Raw genomic sequence first — 17,814 nt, forward strand, 5'->3', positions numbered from 1 at the left:
TGGAGTGCTTCTTCAGGAGGGCCTGCTGACCCAGCCAGAGGGCAAAGTTCTGCACCTGAACCTCCACAATCAACATTTCTATGCATGATGATTTGAACAAAATCAACTGAGTTGTTTTGACTTCTCGTTGGAGGTGGTGGATGTGATATTGGCTGCTTGTGTTAATGCACAAACGCCGTCTATTCTAGATGCTGGCTTATGTTCTTTACTGGTTGTGAGGACTGACAAGTCCATCTTTGTCAAGCCAGGTTTCTTGATGTCTTTTGTGTTTGTTTTGTCTCTGACCTGGCAAATCTTTGCTATCAGCACACTTAAAGATTACTTATTGGATTTATTTGGTCTTTTTCGTTTGCTTCTGCAGCCCTTTCTGCCTTTCTTATAGAGACAGATACATCACACTTTGAATATCCCCAAGCATTATACTGGATCCAAAAATGTTCATAGGAATTCCCTGATACGTCGGTAGGTGGTGTCATGCAGCTCCATGTCTGATCCGTTCCACCCCAGATATGGCTTCAGGGCCCCTATATCAATGGGCCACCTCCATGCACTGACATCATTCCCTTTCTTTCCTAGCCTGCCCATGTGAATTTGGTGCTTTCAAATCCTGTCATTCGTGACACTGATCTTTTCCCTCATAAACTTTACAGCGTGCAGCATGATACCCCCTAAAACAACAGTTCAAGCCATGTTGTGCCTGTGTGAGATAAATGTCTGTCACTGTCACCCGCCAAGACTGTATCTGATGCCTCAAAATCAAGTACAATCCATGTATGGGACTGCAATGCTAAAATGTATCAAAAGACCATTCAGGATCGAGAGACCAAACTTGCCATTGCCAAATTCAAGAAGCTGAAAACGCTGTCTTGGTTGAATTTGTGCAGTTTGTTAGGCACCTTCAGGCCACAAAGTCGGTCTCTATGTTCAGAACCAACAACTCCCCTGTTTCACCTGGTCCAAACCCAGTCCAATCTACAATGGATGGCAACACCACAACAGCTCCACAAGCTTCGCTTGCCAATGGACAGAATTTTTGGGATCGCATCGAGTCCCTTTGGACCCCATGTATATGAGGTAGGTACCAGTTGGGTTCCTTCTGGTGCATCTGTCCCTGACGCCGTCTGCTACACTTGCCCTCGACCCTCCAGTCCCTCTTTCTGATCCATCTCCAGGGTCAGCTGCAACGTTTCCTTTGGTACCAACTGCACTGTTTTAGATGCCAGGGTCCCATCCATTGTCACCTAGAACACCAAGACCAGGCCTGAGGTAATCAGTGCTGGATATGGATCTGTTACTTTTATTGGACTCCGAAATTAATCCCTCATGTGGACACCACTCTGACCTGGACTATACACCAGATGCTGAGGACAATGATGATGGCCAAAGTTATCCTGCCAATTGCAGATTTCACAACTAATGTGCTCAATTAAATCCTGAATCTTGCACACGCAAAGCAGGAACGTCTACTGGCCTTCACTGAGGTAGTGACTGATGTGCTTGTGGGCAAAGTCAGCATCTTGCCCACCAGTCAGCAGGTAAGTGAAAAGGCAGCAAAGACCTGCTCCTAGGGACCCAGACATTTTACTCCAGCCTCCCAGCCAAAGAGTTTAATAGTGCAGGCATCCACCAACCGACTAAGCCCAAATGCCTTTCCAAAAACCCTGTTGACAGAAAGTCAAAGCGAATGGAAATGTTGTCCTAAGATCATTAAATGCCTCTTATCTCCTGGGCAGGTAGTCACACTTACTAAGGACAACGTCTGTCTGATGAAGTCCAAGCTGCTCATATTAGGTAGTCAAGATGCAGGCATCAAGTCTGGCCTGGACACGGCCAACTGTCTGGGTCATGCAGTCAGAACCAGTGTAGGGGCTACGGCGCCATGCCTGGATATTCTCAGCAGGCTTCTCGTCTGACATCCAGCAGTTCCTCATGGACATGCCATTCAACGGTTCTCCCCTGTTTGGAGCAAAGGCGGGATTTACCTGAAAAAGATTCAACGAGAGCAAGGTCACAATCGACTCTTAAGGCCCAGCTCCACCTGCTTGCTGGTATCACCACTTGCCCCTTTCAAAGCTTTGGACAGTGTTACCAGCAGAGACTGTATGTGATTTCAGGTCGGTCACCATCTTTTCCAGTTCTCTGTGCTCCTCTTTGCCTAACCAGTGAAACTTGGGTGTTCACTGAAGTGATTGTGGTGGTCCAGGCTCATCTGCGGAGGTTCAGACTACCAGTCTTCTCATACCTTGATTTCTGGTTACTGAAAGCAGACATGCCTCAAACAGTTGTAACCACCTCTAGACAACAGCTAACTCGTTGACATTGTTATGTTTTATCATCAACATGCCGAAGTCACACACAGCTCCTTAAAAGCAACTCTCCTTTACCCGAGCCATCCTGGCCATGGTGCTTTTCCGAGCCAGTCCAGGAGATGTGGGCTATGATGCCAGTATTTCGACATGCAGCCTATGAGCCTTCTTGGCCTCCTGCTTTCTGCTTGTGGACCATGCCAAGTGGCACAAGCAGACTCTGCAATGGGATCTGAAATATGCAGAAGGATTTGAAATCTCAGCACTAAGGCAATCTGTCAGACTCCACACAGGTGTCGATGGAGACTGCGAAAGACCTGCTGTGGTTGCTGCAACAAAGCCCCTATCTCTAACCCTTTCAGAACTAATAGTCATGAAGGATACATTGTTGGAGAGGTCATCTAACAGAGGTGGAGATCAGAGGACTTTAGTGTGGCAGAAGTTCTCCTCCACATCAACTTACCTGAGTTGCAAGCTATTTGCACAGCACCAAAGGCGTTCCTCCCAACAATCAAGAGCAAACGAGTACAGGTGCTTATAGACCACACAACCATCATGTGGTACTGTAGTGAACAAGGTGGTGTGGGATCATGTATCATGTGCTAGGAGTCTCTACGTCTCTGGAAGTGGCTGAACCATTAGAGCTTTTTCCTGATTGTACATCTCATGGCAGGATCCTTGTCACCAAGGCAGACAAAATCAGCCTCAATTGCCTAGCGGATCCCTTATGGCAGTTATTCTCTGAGCTGTCACAGGGCGATCGTATGACCACTGCAGAGAATGTGCATTGTCAAAGCTTTAGCACATTAGAGTTCACAAGTCAGTCCGTTATGTTTGTGTGTGCGTTTCATCTGCACTAGGGCCCGGGACTCCTATATGCCTTTCCACCCCTCCTTCTACTGGCCAGAGTACTGAAAAAGGTCAGTGGGGACTGAGATCACGTCGTCTTAGTGACCCCAGACTGGGCGAGGAGGGTATGGTACTCTGAGTGTCTGGCCATGAGCATTTGTCCCCTGATTCCGCTGCTCCTTTGGGACAAGTTTCTGTTGTAGCAGTACAGTTGGGTCATGCACCTGAGCTTGCATAACCTACACCTCCATGTGTGGAGTTGATAGCCTTTGATCTTCCTCCTGAAGTGGTTGGTGTTTTTACAGCCAGGTGTCCATTTACCAAAACAGTATATTCCGGAGCCTGGGAGATGTTTGTTGCTTAGTGTTCCTCATTATTCTAAACCATTGAAAGTTAGTTAATTTGATATTCTTTTATCTCATAGAGACTTATTGTTGCAGATTCCTTACCTTAGAATTTCCCCAGGCGTAAGACTGGATCCGGAGATTTTTCTTCGAGCAGTACCCTTGCTTGCATTCAGGTGACGTCGGTCGACTCCACGCCCGTCATTGGTGTCGTGGTTGCTGTGATGACGTCAGAGTCGTATGTAGGCACCGCCTTGGCGTAGTGACTTCAGTTCTTTTCTTCCCACGCCATGTGCTGATCCGGAGAAGAGCTACCCTGGTAATTTTTTTGACCGAATTCCACCCTTTTGTCGAGGTTTTGTGGTGACCCTTGGAACATCTCGAATGTCCCCGAAAACCGTTTTCCAGCTTTGCTAGGCCTGTCACCATATGGTGTCCATGACGAATCCGCTTCAGGTCTGTTTGTGGTGTCTGGAGCGCAACCACGACCCAAAGTTGTGCTCCAAGTGCCGGGCTATGCACCCGAAGGCTTTGAGGAAGCGATCCGTAAAGCTCATGGCGGCCCGGCACTCGACTCTGCAATGTTTACGGTCTAGCTCGAGAGGATGGTTTTGAGATCATTCGCGGAGTCAGCACCACTCGTTGTCATTGAAATCTTTGAGTCATTTGGGTAATAAAAATAAGTCAATGCGACACTGGAGGGGCTTCGACGCTTCAGGCCTCCGTCCGCAGAATCTACTTCTGTGTCCGCACCACACCTCCCTGAGTTTCTGGGAGTCGGGGCGACCCCTGCCCAACTCAAGGAGTTTTAAGAGGCCATGCTCTTCATGTTTGGGCAGTCCGACCACTCTGCAGCGCCTTCAGGGCCTGGGGGTTTGCATAGGGGCCCTCTGGGTACCGTGCCTTCAGACTCTGCAACCTTCGCCGGCGCCTGCTAGGCCGCTGACGCTTCTGACATTGATTGTACCCCACGATCAACGTCAACCCGATCCTTATCCCCGACGATCCAGAACGGCGTTCGATGGGGCCTTCTCACCCTAGGTTGGATTTGGACTCTTCCTACGCTGAGTACGAATATGAGGAAGGATTGGAGGGGATGCTGGACTCTTTAGAATACCAGCTAGATAAACCCTGATGTAGGACGCTGGCCTGGTGTGTGGTGGGTACCTGAGGTACTTATACCAGGTCCAGGTATCCCCTATTAGTGTAGTGTAGGCAGTGTCTAGAAGCCAAGCACTCTTGAGGTAGTTGTGTATGAGCAGCCAAGGCTTATCTAGGAGACATGCAAAGCTCATGCAATACCACTGTAGTCACACAGCACTTACACAAAGAAAGAAAACACTCTGTTACAAAAATAAAGGTACTTTATTTTAGTGACACAATTACCTAAAAGTACTAGAGAGGCAAGCCTCCAATAGGAGGTAAGTAACACACTGGATATGTACACTAGTAATCAGAAATAGGCATAGAAAGTGTTAGAAAACAGTGCAAATAGCAATAGGCAATAGTGACCCTAGGGGGAGCCCAAACCAAATGCTAAAAAAATTTAATGTGAATGCAGGACCCCCACCTAGGTAAGTGGGATGTGTAAAGGGGAGCTAGGGGAGCTAGGAAACCCCAAAGGTAAATACCACAGTGCTCCCCAACAACCAGGAAGACAGGAGTAACTTACTGGATTTTCCCCAAACCACCCAAAACGAAGGAAAAGAAGAAAATGCAACACCCAGACAAGACTGCAAGAAACCAGTGGTGGATTCCTGAAAAGGAAGACCTGTGGCAGAAGGGGACCAAGTCCAGAAGTCAGAGAGGAGTCCAGTGGGGGCAGGAGCCACTACCCTCCCAGATGTGGTTGCAGGAGTTGGTTGACGGTAGGACGAAAACGGTCAGGAATGCAGCACTGGAGCAGGTTAAGAGTTTCCTGGAGGATGCAATCAGCGTCCCATGCCGGATGGATGACTGCAGTCGGTCAGTGGCATGGAAAAGCCACCAACAAGCCTAGGCAAAAGTGGAGGTGAAGGGGACCAGTAACGTCCAGGAGAACTCAACCAACAAGGGGAGTCCTGCAGGACCCTCAGTAAGGCAGAGTCCGCAGAAGAAAAGGCAGCAACCACAGGAGACCCACTGGGAGAGGAACCAGGAGTCGCAGAGAAGCCCACGCAGAAGAACGGGAGAAGGGTCCCACATCGCTGAAGAAGCATGCAGAGGGCTGTGTGTCACAGGGAAGAGTGCTGGGGGCTGGGACTGCATGGAGCCTGAAGATCCCTTGGAGGAGATGCCAAAAAGCCTTGCTAGCTGCAAGAGACTAGGTGCACCGGGGTACTGTCCTGTGTGGGAAGGCAAGGGCTTACCTCCACCAAAGTTGGACAGCCGGCAGAGAGGACCAGAAGGACTACTCCAGACCACTACCCATGATGCAGGATCCACGCAACTCAGAATGAGAGATCATCCACACAGCCGGTCGTTGTTGCAGTTGGTGCCTGCGGAGGCAGAGGAGTGACTGCTTCCCTCTAAGAGAGATTCCTTCTTCCACCTTCTGCAGACTGAAGACTTTCCGCCCTCAGAGAATGCACAGCCAGGGAATTGTTACAGAAGCTGGAAAAAGCAGTAGAAACAATGTTGCAAGCAGAGTCTTCGTCGTTGATGCAGGTTGTCGGTTCCTGGAGGGTCCAGTTGCGGTTCCAGTGGCTAGAAGTCGATGTGGAGGTTGCAGAGGAGTCCTGCTGGAGTCTTTGAAGCCGAAACTGAGGACCCACCCAAGAGAGAGACCCTAAATAGCCCTGAAAGGGGGATTCGTCACCTAGCCAGGTGACTACCTATCAGCAGGGTGCTATGACTTCATCCACATGACCTGGCCACTCAGATGCTCCCAGAGGTCCCAGCCCACCTTGGATTCAAGATGGCAGAACCCAGGGACCCTCTGGAGGAGCTCTGGGCACCACCCTTGGGGTGGTAATGGACAGGGGAGTGGTCACTTCCCTTTCCATTGTCCAGTTTCGCGCGAGAGCAGGGACTAGGGGTCCCTTAACTGGTGTAGACTGGTTTGTGCCCTTCAAAGCATACCAGTGGCTTAGGGAGGCTACCCCTCCCATGCCATGTAACACCCATTTCCAAAGGGAGAGGGTGTCCCCCTCCTCCACCCGTAAAGAAGGAAATCCTTTGTTCTGCCTTCCTGGGCCTGAGCTGATAAAGCAGCAGGAGGGAAGAAACCTGTCTGAGGTGTGGCCGCAGCTTGGGCTGCCCTGAAAACCCCAGAAGGCTGGTAGGAGCAATCCTGGGGGTCCTCTAAGGAGCCCCCAGAGTGCATGGGATCATACTTCCAATACTGGCAACATGTTTAATACCAAACATGCCTGGGTTCGGAGTTGCCATTGTGTAGCTGGACATAGGTAGTGACATATGTCCAGTACACGCATAAAATGCCATCACCGCACTCATGAGTCTGAGAAAATGGAACTGGAGTTCGTGGGGGTACCTCTGCTAGTGCAGGGGTGCCCTCACACACAGATACCTGCACCCTGCCCTCTGGGCTATGAGGGCCTACCATAGGGGTGACCTACAGTGACCTGGTGCAATGACCTGTAGTGAAAAGGGTGCATGCACCCTTCCATGAGGCTTGCAGATACACTTTTCATGGGTTCCCCATGGGTGGCATAATACATGATGCAGCCCATGGGGATCCCCTCGTACCCCAATGCCCTGGATACCTGGGTACCATATACTAGGGACTTACATAGAGGCACCATTATGTCAAATGTGGGGTGTATGTGGTTCATGTAACCAAGTTTAAATGGAGTGAGCTTAATCACTAGGGTCCTGGTTAGCAGGATCCCAGTGAACACAGTCAAACACACTGACAACAGGCAGAAAGTGGGAGTAACAATGCTAAGAAAGAGGGTACTTTCCTACATTAAGTCAGCTTTTTTACTTTAGGGATGGAATATAGATTTACTGCGCATATTTAGGAGAGTATAAGTGAAAGTAGTGGTCCGACGAAGTAACCATGAGAAAGTCATTAAGAGTCAAAGAGCCTGGTTTTCTAAGCACTACATCAATTTTGTTGTTTAATAGGAGTTGATTTTTCAAAAACTAGGTGAGATTTGTTTGTTTTATAGTTAATTGTGTATCTTGCTGAATGTGATATATTTTATTATTTTGGCTATATTGATTTCCAGTTACTGTATCTGTTCTTTCGATCCTAATGCCCCTTAATATTTGTAACTTTTGCCTTTTTCACAGGACTGGTTGCAAGGCAGACCATCTTCAAGCAGCAAACAAATGTAAGTATTGCCTAGATTCTTCTGCAAAAGACTAAAGAGATTTCTATATTAGACCTGACTGCCACACATAAGTGAAACATTGAATTAATGACACAGTAGTCTTATTTTTGTATTAGACATTTTAGATGATAGCTCATTTTATTTCATAGAAAAGAAAACTGAAGTACTGTTTGCAAATATTTTTTTACATTAAAGAAGCTCATCATAAATCCAGAGAACACCCTTATTTCGTCACCCTATTCCTAGCTCTATGCTTAGTCATGGCTTATGTGGCAAAATATACCATTTTACTCCTTTGATTGCTAAGGACGATGTAACAAGATTATTTTATTGCCCCGTTTACCACACCCTTACTCTGGCACTAAGTTATATTCCTCCCTACCTGCTCAGTAAGGTTACTATGATTTTAGACAGTGATTCTCGATTACTCTATTTGAATAGGCAAGTGGACCAATTACATAATTTGCTTCCAGTTCAAAAGTGGTTGCTACTGGTGTTTTGTGTCAGATAAATGTATTACTAAAAAAAAGAACACACACCTAACTTTGTAATGTGTTTATGTTGTTCAATTGAGAGGTGTTTATCTGATGGCAGAGCTCATTTGTAATACAGGTTAACTGCTCAATCACTAGTATTTTTCATGTTACATGGCACTGTAAGTGATGGGTGTTAAGACTGGGGGTACAGTTGTTTTAATCACTTTAGAGGTGCTGTCCAAACATTGTTTCTAGAGTAACCAAATGGAAATGGTCCAGAGAAGTCTAGGTGATATTCCCAAGACACAGAGTGAAGCTACAGTCACTCACCACGACACTCTTGTGTGAGACTTACACTAAAACCTACCTTTACCAGTGTGTACCATTTTACTAACCTTCACAATATTTCTTTCAAGCAGCTGATTTGCAAAAGCAAAATAATGTTGTCATATCTGGTAGAGACATCTAGCCGGAGATTCTTAAAATATTATAATCTTCCCCACGCGCCAGTCTGGATCCGGAAACCTTTCATCTCAGTACATCTGGGCTTCAGCAGAGGGCGTCGCATGACTCCGCAATTACGTCGTCCGCCGGAGGTGATGTCAACAGAGTCCATATAACTCCTGTACCGGCACGAAGAAGGCAGTTTCTTCTTTTCCGCGCTTACAGCATTGATCCGGAGACAGTTATTCTTGCCGTTTAGGCCTCCTTTGACTTTTTTGGTGTCTTCGGAAACAGTGTGCTATGGTGTCGGGATTTAAACCCATTGGGTCCTGTGCACTGCAGATTCCAGCTACAGATCCCCATTCGGTGTGCAAGTGGTTCCTGGGTGAGCACTATCACGCCGAGAAGTCACTCTTGTGCACGCCGATCTCCATCGTCCACAGGTAAGTTCCATAGAGGGCCGAGGCCTTACCATTTACTGACCTTACCTCGCTCGACCTCCTGTCATTCCTCTGGCTGAGGAGCCAAGGTCAGGATCTGCCCCGCACCCTTCTCCCTTTCCGAGAGATGGGGTGACACTTGACCAGATGCGTGCATATTATTCTTCCCTGCCTTCCATCTTTGGTCAGCCACCTTCTTCTGTCGCACCTGTTAGCCCCAAGGAGGTGCGCAGTGCCTTGATTGTGCCCACGCCGGTGGGGTCTCCCTCAGCTTCAGTTAGGCTTGTGACATTCTCTACCATGCCGACTGTGGTGCCCGTGCACAGCCCTTTGGGGTTCCCACCTTCGGCGCGGACATCTGATCAGCCGACTCAGGCTACTTTGTTGGTGACGTTGATCAAAGTTAATTCCTCGTCTCTATCTGATGTGGATGATGACTGTTAGAAATGGGGTCTCTAGTTCGCAGAGGTATACACCCTTGTCCCAGTAGGGACCACAATCCTAGTCTAGGTAAATCACACACAATCCAAATTATCCTGTGCACACATTCTAGTAGCTTGGCACTGAGCAGTCAGGGTTAACTTAGAAGGCAATGTGTAAAGTATTTGTGCAATAAATCATACAGTAATAGTGAAAAATACCACACTAACACACCACACAGATTTAGAAGAATAGATATGTATCTGTGTAGGAAAATGTCTCTCATGGCATGGTTACCCCCTAACTTTTTGCCTTTTGTTGATGCTAGTTAAGATTGAAAGTGTGCTGGGACCCTGCTAACCAGGCCCCAGCACCAGTGTTCTTTCCCTAAACTGTACCTTTGTTTCCACAGTTGGCACAGCCCTGGCACACAGATAAGTCCCTTGTAACTGGTACCCCTGGTACCAATGGCCCTGTGGCTAGGGAAGGTCTCTAAGGGCTGCAGCATGTATTATACCACCCTGGGGACCCTTCACTCAGCACATGCACACTGCCTCACAGCTTGTGTGTGCTAGTGGGGAGAAAATGACTAAGTCGACATGGCACTCCCCTCAGAGTGCCATGCCCACAACCCACTGCCTGTGGCATAGGTAAGTCACCCCTCTAGCAGGCCTTACAACCCTAAGCAGGGTGCATTATACCACAGGTGAGGCTATAGTTGCATGAGCACTATGCCCCTGCAGTGTCTAAACCAAATTTTAGACATTGTAAGTGCAGGGTAGCCATAAAGAGTATATGGTCTTGGAGTCTGTCAAACACGAACTACACAGTTCCATAATGGCTACACTGAATTCTGGGAAGTTTGGTATCAAATTTCTCAGCACAATAAATCCACACTGATGCCAGTGTGGGATTTATTGAAAAATGCACAGAGAGGACATCTTAGAGATGCCCCCCGTATACCAGTCCATTTTCTAGTGTCAGGCTGACCAGTTCCTGCCAGCCTGCCACATCCAGATGGGTTTCTGGCCACATGGAGTGAGTGCCTTTGTCACTCTCTGGCGAGGAACAAAGCCTGCACTGGGTGCTTCTCACCTCCCCCTGCAGGAACTATAACACCTGGCGGTGAGCCTCAAAGGCTCAAGCCTGGTGTTACAGCGCCTCAGGGCACTCCAGCTAGTGGAGATGCCCGCCCCTCCGGGCACAGCCCCCACTTTTGTCGGCATGTCCGGAGGAGATAATGAGAAAAACAATGGAGGAGTTACCCACCAGTCAGGACAGCCCCTAAGGTGCCCCCAGCTGAGGTGACCACTGCCTTAAGAAATCCTCCATCTTTTTTTGGAGGATTCACCCAATAGGAATATTGATGTGCCCCACCCCCTTCCCCCCTCCCCACAGAGAGGAGGCACAAAGAGGGTGTAGCCACCCTCCAGGACGTTAGCCATTGACAACTGCCCCCCAGACCTAAACACCACCCTAAATTGAGTATTTAGGGGCGACCCTGAACCCAGGAAAGCAGATTCCTGCAACCTGAAGAAAGAAGGACTGCTGACCTGAAAGCCCCGCAGAGACCACGGAGACGACAACTGACTTGGCCCCAGCCGTACCGGCCTGTCTCCAGACTCAAATAACCTGCACAGCGACGCATCCAGTGGAACCAGTGACCACTGAGGACTCAGAGGACTGACCTGCACCTAAATGACCAAGAATCTCCCGAGGACAGCAGCTCTGTCCAAAAACACCAATAAGAAATCAACTTTAAAGAGACTCTCTCATCACTACAGAAGCGTGAGTCTTCACACTCTGCATTTGATGCTCCCGGCTCGAGTTCAGGAGAACCGACACCACAGAGAGGACTCCCAGGCGACTCCAACGATGTGGACACCCTGAGTCAACCTCCCTGCACCCCCACAGCGACGCCTGCAGAGAGGATCCAGAGGCTCCCCCTGACTGCTACTGCCTGGTAATAAAGGAATCCGACACCTGGACCAAGCACTGCACCTGCAGCCCCCAGGACTGAGAGGAACCACCTACTAGTGCAGAAGTGACCAGCAGGTGGCCCTCATCCTAGCCCAGGAAGTGGCTGGCCCGAGAAGCCCCCCTGTGTCCTGCCTGCATCGCCAGAGTGACCCCCAGGTCCCTCCATTGCTTTCAACGCAAAACCAGACGCCTACTTTTTACACTGCACCCGGCCGCCCCTGTGCTGCTGAGGGTGTATTTTGTGTGCCTGTGTGTCCCCCACCCCAGTGCTGTACAAAACCCCCCGGTCTGCTCCCCGAGGACGCAGGTACTTACCTGCTAGCATACCGGAACCGGAGTACCCCTGTTCTCCGTAGGCGCTATGTTATTTGGGCCCTCCTTTTGACCTCTGCACCTGACCGGCCCTGTGTTGCTGGTGCTGTAGGTTTGGGGTTGCCTTGAACCCCCAACAGTGGACTGCCTATGCCCAGGAGATTGAACTTGTAAGTGCTTTACTCACCTGAGAAACTAACCAATACTTACCTCCCCCAGGAACTGTTGATTTTTGTACTGTGTCCACCTTTAAAATAGCTTATTGACATTTTTGCTAAAACTGTGTTAATTCCAAGTTCCATACTTACCTGTGTGAAGTAGTTTACAATGTATGTACTTACCAAAATTATGAACCTTGTGGTTCTTAAATAAATTAAGAAAATACTATTTTTCTATATAGAAACCTATTGGCCTGAAGTTAAGTCTTTGAGTGTGTGTTCTCATTTATTGCCTCTGTGCGTACAACAAATGCTTAACACTACCCTCTACCGGTATTATGTACTTGTGCCACTGTCAACCTCTAAGGGGAGTCATGGACTCTGTGCACACTATCACTTTGAGATAGTATATACAGAGCCAACTTCCTACAATCTGAATAAAATGAGGTCACAACGACAAAGATCCAATAATCAAAAGTTGAAATATCAATTTTAAAAGGTTTAAAAGAGTCTTGATCCTTAGAAATCAACAGTTGCAGGAATCTGGCTCTGCGGTCTTCATGCGTGATATTTTTGACACACACCAAGTATTGTGTGTAACAAAGAAACAACTGTTGTAGGAAAATGGCTCCTTGTTGCAGTTAACCCCCACTTTTTGCCTCATATTGATGCTGGCCTAACTGAGAGTGTGCTGGGACCCTGCTAACCAGGCCCCAGCATCAGTGTTCTTTCACTAAAAATTTACCTTTGTTTCCACAATTGGTACACCCCTGGCACACAGATAAGTCTCTTGTAAAAGGTACCAGTGGTACCAAGGGCCCTGTGACCAGGGAAGGTCCCTAAGGGCTGCAGCATGTATTGTGCCACCCTAAGGGACCCCTCACCTAACACATGCACACTGCCATTGAGATTGTGTGTGTTGATGGGGAGAAAAAGGCAAAGTTGACATGGCATCCCTCTCAGGGTACCATGCACACAAAACACTGCCTCTGGCCTAGGTAAGTCACCCCTCTAGCAGGCCTTAAAGCTCTAAGGCAGGGTGCACTATACCACAGGTGAGGGCATAGCTGCATGAGCAATATCCCTCTACAGTGTCTAAGTCCATTCCATTCTGAGACATTGTAAGTGCAGTGTAGCCATATTAAGTATATGGTCTGGGAGTTTGTCAAAACAAACTCCACAGTTCCATAATGCCTACACTGAATTTGGGGAACTTTGGTATCAAACTTCTCAGAATAATAAACCCACACTGATGCCAATGTTGGATTTATTAGAAAATGCACACAGAGGGCATCTTAGAGATGCCCCCTGTATTTTACCCAAACCTTCAGTGCAGGACCGACTGGTCTGTGCCAGCCTGCCACTTCCAGACAAGTTGCGGTAAGAGCCTTTGTGCTCTCTGTGGCCAGAAACAAAGCCTGCACAGGATGGAGGTGCTTCACACCTCCCCCCTGCACGAACTGTAAAACCTGGCAGTGAACCTCAAAGGGACAGTCTTTTTGTTTCAGTGCCCCAGAGCACTCCAGCTAGTGGAGATGCCTGTCCCCGGACAAAAAGCCCAACTTTATTAGCAAACATAAGGAGGAGTGACCACTTGAGCTGAGACCACCACTAAGGTGTCCAGAGCTGAAGTGACAACCCCCATGCAGAATCCTCCATCTTGGTTTGGAGGACAGGGACCAATAGGGTTAGGTCTGTGCGCCTCTCCCCAAAGGGAGTGGACACTGGAAGCTTGTAGTCACCCTCACGGACAGTAGCCATTGGCTACTGCCCTCTGACCCCTGTAACACCCCTAAATCCAGGATTTAAGGGCTCCTCTGAACCTAGTTCATCAGATTCCCGGCGACCTCAAGAATACGAAAAGAAAGAAGAAGGGCTGCTAAGCTGACCCCCAGCAGAGAAGACTGAAGACACCGACTGATTTGACCCCAGCCCTACAGGCCTGTCTTCAGCTTCTGAAGCCCCTGCTACAAAAAGGCAACACATCCTGCAGGACTAGGGACCTCTTAAAAGCCTCAAGAGGACTGCCTGCACACCAGAGGACCAAGATCTCCAGTGGACAGCGGCCTTGTCCAGAAAGAAACTCCAACAAAGGACTCCAGAACCACCCTGGATCCGTAAGCCTTGCCCACTGTGCACCCGATGCCCACGGCCCATGTCCAGGTTGCCCAGCGGACTAAAGTTGGTCACCAGACAATTCTGGCCTAATGTCCACCATGGGTTAACCCCTCCTGTCTACCACAACGACACCTGCAGACTAAATCCAGAGGACCCCCCTGCCTGTGAAGGATCCGGACGAAGATACGCAACGCCAAAAGTTACCCTGCACCCACAGCCCCCTGGCCTTGCAGCAATGTGCAACAGGCGGCTCTCCTCACTGTCCAGCCTGTGGCTTCTCTTAACCGACCCCCTGGACCTAGCCTGCCGCATCTTTGTGACCCCCGGGGTCCCCCGATTGAAAAGCATTGGGAGTTCGACACTGTGTTTGCACCCTGCACCTGGCCGCCCCTGTGCCACTAAGGGTGTGTGTTTGGTGCTGACCTGTGGCAGGCGGCGCACGGCTTGAACCCCGTCTTCCTAGATGACATTCTACACAGACTTGAAAAAATCTTTGACAAAAAGGTAGAAAAAGGCCTGTAAAAAAAAGACAGAGGGTAACTCGATTCCAGATCTGCCCTAACTGACGCGGTAGGAAAACAACTGACGTACGTGCGCCTGGGTGGTGCCTTTAAAGGTGACCATGACATCACAAAGGGCTTCAACGACACCGACGATTCCATGCGGATCTGAACGACGCCATCTGATGGCACACGCAAGGGTAACTTGCCAATTCTAAACAAAGTGGTATGATACATATGTGGAATACTTATTTATTTGTGTACTTACCTGCAACTTGAGTCTTGTGGTTCTAGAAATAAATTAACTAAATATATTTTTGCTGCATAAAAACCATTGGCCTGGAGTTAGTCATGTAATGTGTGCTTCTGTTATTACCTGTGTGTGTAGAACAAATGCTTTGCACTACCCTCTGATATGCCTAACTGCTCGATCATACTACTGCAAAAGAGAGCATTAGTATTATCTACTTTAGCCTCTGTTAAGCCTCTGGGGTGCCCCTGGAGTCTATGCACACTATATCTCATTTTGATGTAGTATATACAGAGCCAGCTTCCTACAGAGGGCTGTGCGTACCAGGAAGGAGTACTGGGGACTGGAGCTACATGTCGCCTGAAGATTCCTTGCAAGAGATGCTAACAGGCCTTGGCAGCTGCAAGAAACGTGGTACACGGGGGTACTATCCTGCGTAGGAAGGTAAGGGCTTACCTCCACCAAAGTTGGACAGCTGGCAGAGAGGACCAAGAGTACTACTCCGGCCCACCACCTGTGATGCAGGATCCACGCAGCTCAGGATGAGAGTAGATCCGCGCAGCAGTAGGTGCCTGCGGATGCAGGGGAGTGACTCCTTCACTCTAAGGGAGATTACTTCTTTCTTCTCATGCAGACTGAAGACTTCCCACCTTCAGAGGATGCACAGCCAGGGAAATGTTGCAGAAGCTAAAAGGAGCAGTTAAAACAAAGTTGCAAGTACAGTCTTCTTCCTGGATGCAGATTGTCGGTTCCTGGAGTGTCCAGTTGCGGTTCCAGTGGCTAGAAGTCGAAGTGGAGGTTGCAGAGGAGTCCTGCTGGAATCTTGCTAGTCGAATCTGAGGACCCACCCAAGAGAGAGACCCTTAAAAGCCCTGAAAGGGGGATTGGTCACCTAGCCTGGTAAGCAACTATCGGGAGGGGGCTCTGATGTCACCTGCCTGGCCACTCAGATGCTCCCAAAGTTCCCTGTCAACCTTGGAAACAAGATGGCAGCAACCAGGGACCCTCTAGAGGAGCTCTGAGCACCACTCCTGGGGTGGTGATGGATAGGGGAGTAGTCACTTCCCCTTCCATTGTCCAGTTTCGCGCCAGAGCAGGGACTGGGGGCCCCTCAACCGGTGTGGATTGGTTTATGCATGGAGGGCATCAAATGTGCCCCTCAAAGCATACCTGTGGCTTGGAGAGGCTACCCTTCCCAAGCCAGTCACACCTATTTCCAGAGGAAGAGAGGGTATTACCTCCTCTCCCAAAGGAAATCATTTGTTCTTCCTTCCTGGGCTTGATCACATCAAGCAGAAGGAGAGCAGAAACCTGTCTGAGGGGTGGCAGCAGCTTGGGCTGCCCGGAAACTTCTATAAGACTCGTGGCAGCAATACTGGGGGGTCCTCAAAGAGCCCCCAGGGTGCATGGAATATTACTTTCAATATTTGCAATTGTCTTGGGGTTTGATTCCAACATGCTTGATACCAAACATGCCCAAGTTCAGAGATACCATTATGTAGCTGGACATAGGTAGTGACCTTTGTCCAGTACACGCGTAAAATGGCGTCCCCGCACTCAAAAAGTCCAGGAAAATGGGCCTGGAGTTTGTGGGGGCACCTCTGGTAGTGCAGGGGTGCCCTCACACACAGGTACCTGCACCCTTCCCTCTGAGCTGAGAGGCCCTATCATAGGGGTGGCTTACAGTGACCTGGTGTAGTGACCAGTAGTAAAAAAGGGATGCATTCACCTGTTTCCCGCATACTGCAGTAGCAGGCCTACAAAGCCCTTTGCATGGGCTCCCTATGGGTGGCAGGATAATTGCTGCAGCCCATAGGGATCCCTTGGGCCCTGTAGGAAGTTGGTTCTGTATATACTATCTCAAAGTGAGAGATAGTGTGCACAGAGTCCAATGGTTCCCCTTAGAGGTTGATAGTGGCACAATTAGATAATACTAATTCTCTATTTTGTGGTAGTGTGGTCGAGCAGTAGGCTTATCAGAGGGTAGTGTTAAGCATTTGATGTACACACACAGGCAATAAATGAGGAGCACACACTCAGACATAATTCTAGGCCAATAGTTTTTATATAGAAAAATATCTCATCTTTATTTATTTTAGAACCACAAGATTCAGGATTTGAGGTAAGTACATAAAATACAAGTTACTTCACAGGTAAGTATAGAACTTTGATTTAAAACAGTAGTACACGCAGTTTTGGTTAAAATGGCAATAGGCTAATTTAAAAGTGGACACTGCAAAAATCAACAGTTCCTGGGGGAGGTAAGTTTGGTTATGTTTCTCAGGTAAGTAAAGCACTTACATAGTCAGTCTCCTGGGCATAGGCAGCCCACTGCTGGTGGTTCAAGGCAACTCCAAAGCCACAGCACCAGCAACAAAGGGCCGGTCAGGTGCAGAGGTCAAAGGAGGGCCCAAAACACATAGGTGCCTATGGAGAACAGGGGTGCTCCGGTTGCGGTCTGCTGGCAGGTAGGTACCTGCGTCATCAGGGAGCAGGCCAGGGGATTTTTGTAGAGCACTGGGGGGGGACACAAACAGACACACAAAACACACCCTCAGCTGCACAGGGGCGGCTGGGTGCAGTGTGCAAAGTAGTCGTCGGGTTTGGAATTGAAAGCGATGGAGGGACCTGGAGGTCACTTAGGCGATGCAAGCAGGGCACAGGGGGCTTCTCGGGCCACCCACCGGCTTCGCTAGGATGAGGGCTGTCTGCTGGTCACTCCTGCACTGGTGGGTGGTTCTTCTCGGTCCTGTGGGTTGCGGTGCAGTGGCTGGTCGAGACGTTGGGTTCCTTGTTACCAGGCAGTCGCGGTCAGGGGATCCTCTGGACACCCACTGCAGGCGTCGCTGTGGGAGTGCAGGGGGGGTCAACTAAGGGTACTCACGTCATCACAGTTGCCTGGGAGTCCTCTGCTGTGTTTGTTCTCTGGAGCTCGAGCTG

General features: G+C 49.1%; 1 protein-coding gene across 1 annotated transcript in view; it reads left to right on the forward strand.

Annotated features, from left to right (window-relative positions):
- TRPM7 (transient receptor potential cation channel subfamily M member 7) overlaps positions 1–17,814 on the forward strand; it is a 1,269,618-nt gene that overhangs the window by 1,028,387 nt on the left and 223,417 nt on the right. Inside the window, exon 30 of the mRNA XM_069222535.1 lies at positions 7,736–7,776. Coding sequence (XP_069078636.1) covers positions 7,736–7,776 — 41 coding nt within the window. The remainder of the gene's footprint in view (positions 1–7,735; positions 7,777–17,814) is intronic.

Source organism: Pleurodeles waltl, chromosome 3_1 (assembly GCF_031143425.1).
Source record: "Pleurodeles waltl isolate 20211129_DDA chromosome 3_1, aPleWal1.hap1.20221129, whole genome shotgun sequence".
Taxonomy (NCBI): domain Eukaryota; kingdom Metazoa; phylum Chordata; class Amphibia; order Caudata; family Salamandridae; genus Pleurodeles; species Pleurodeles waltl.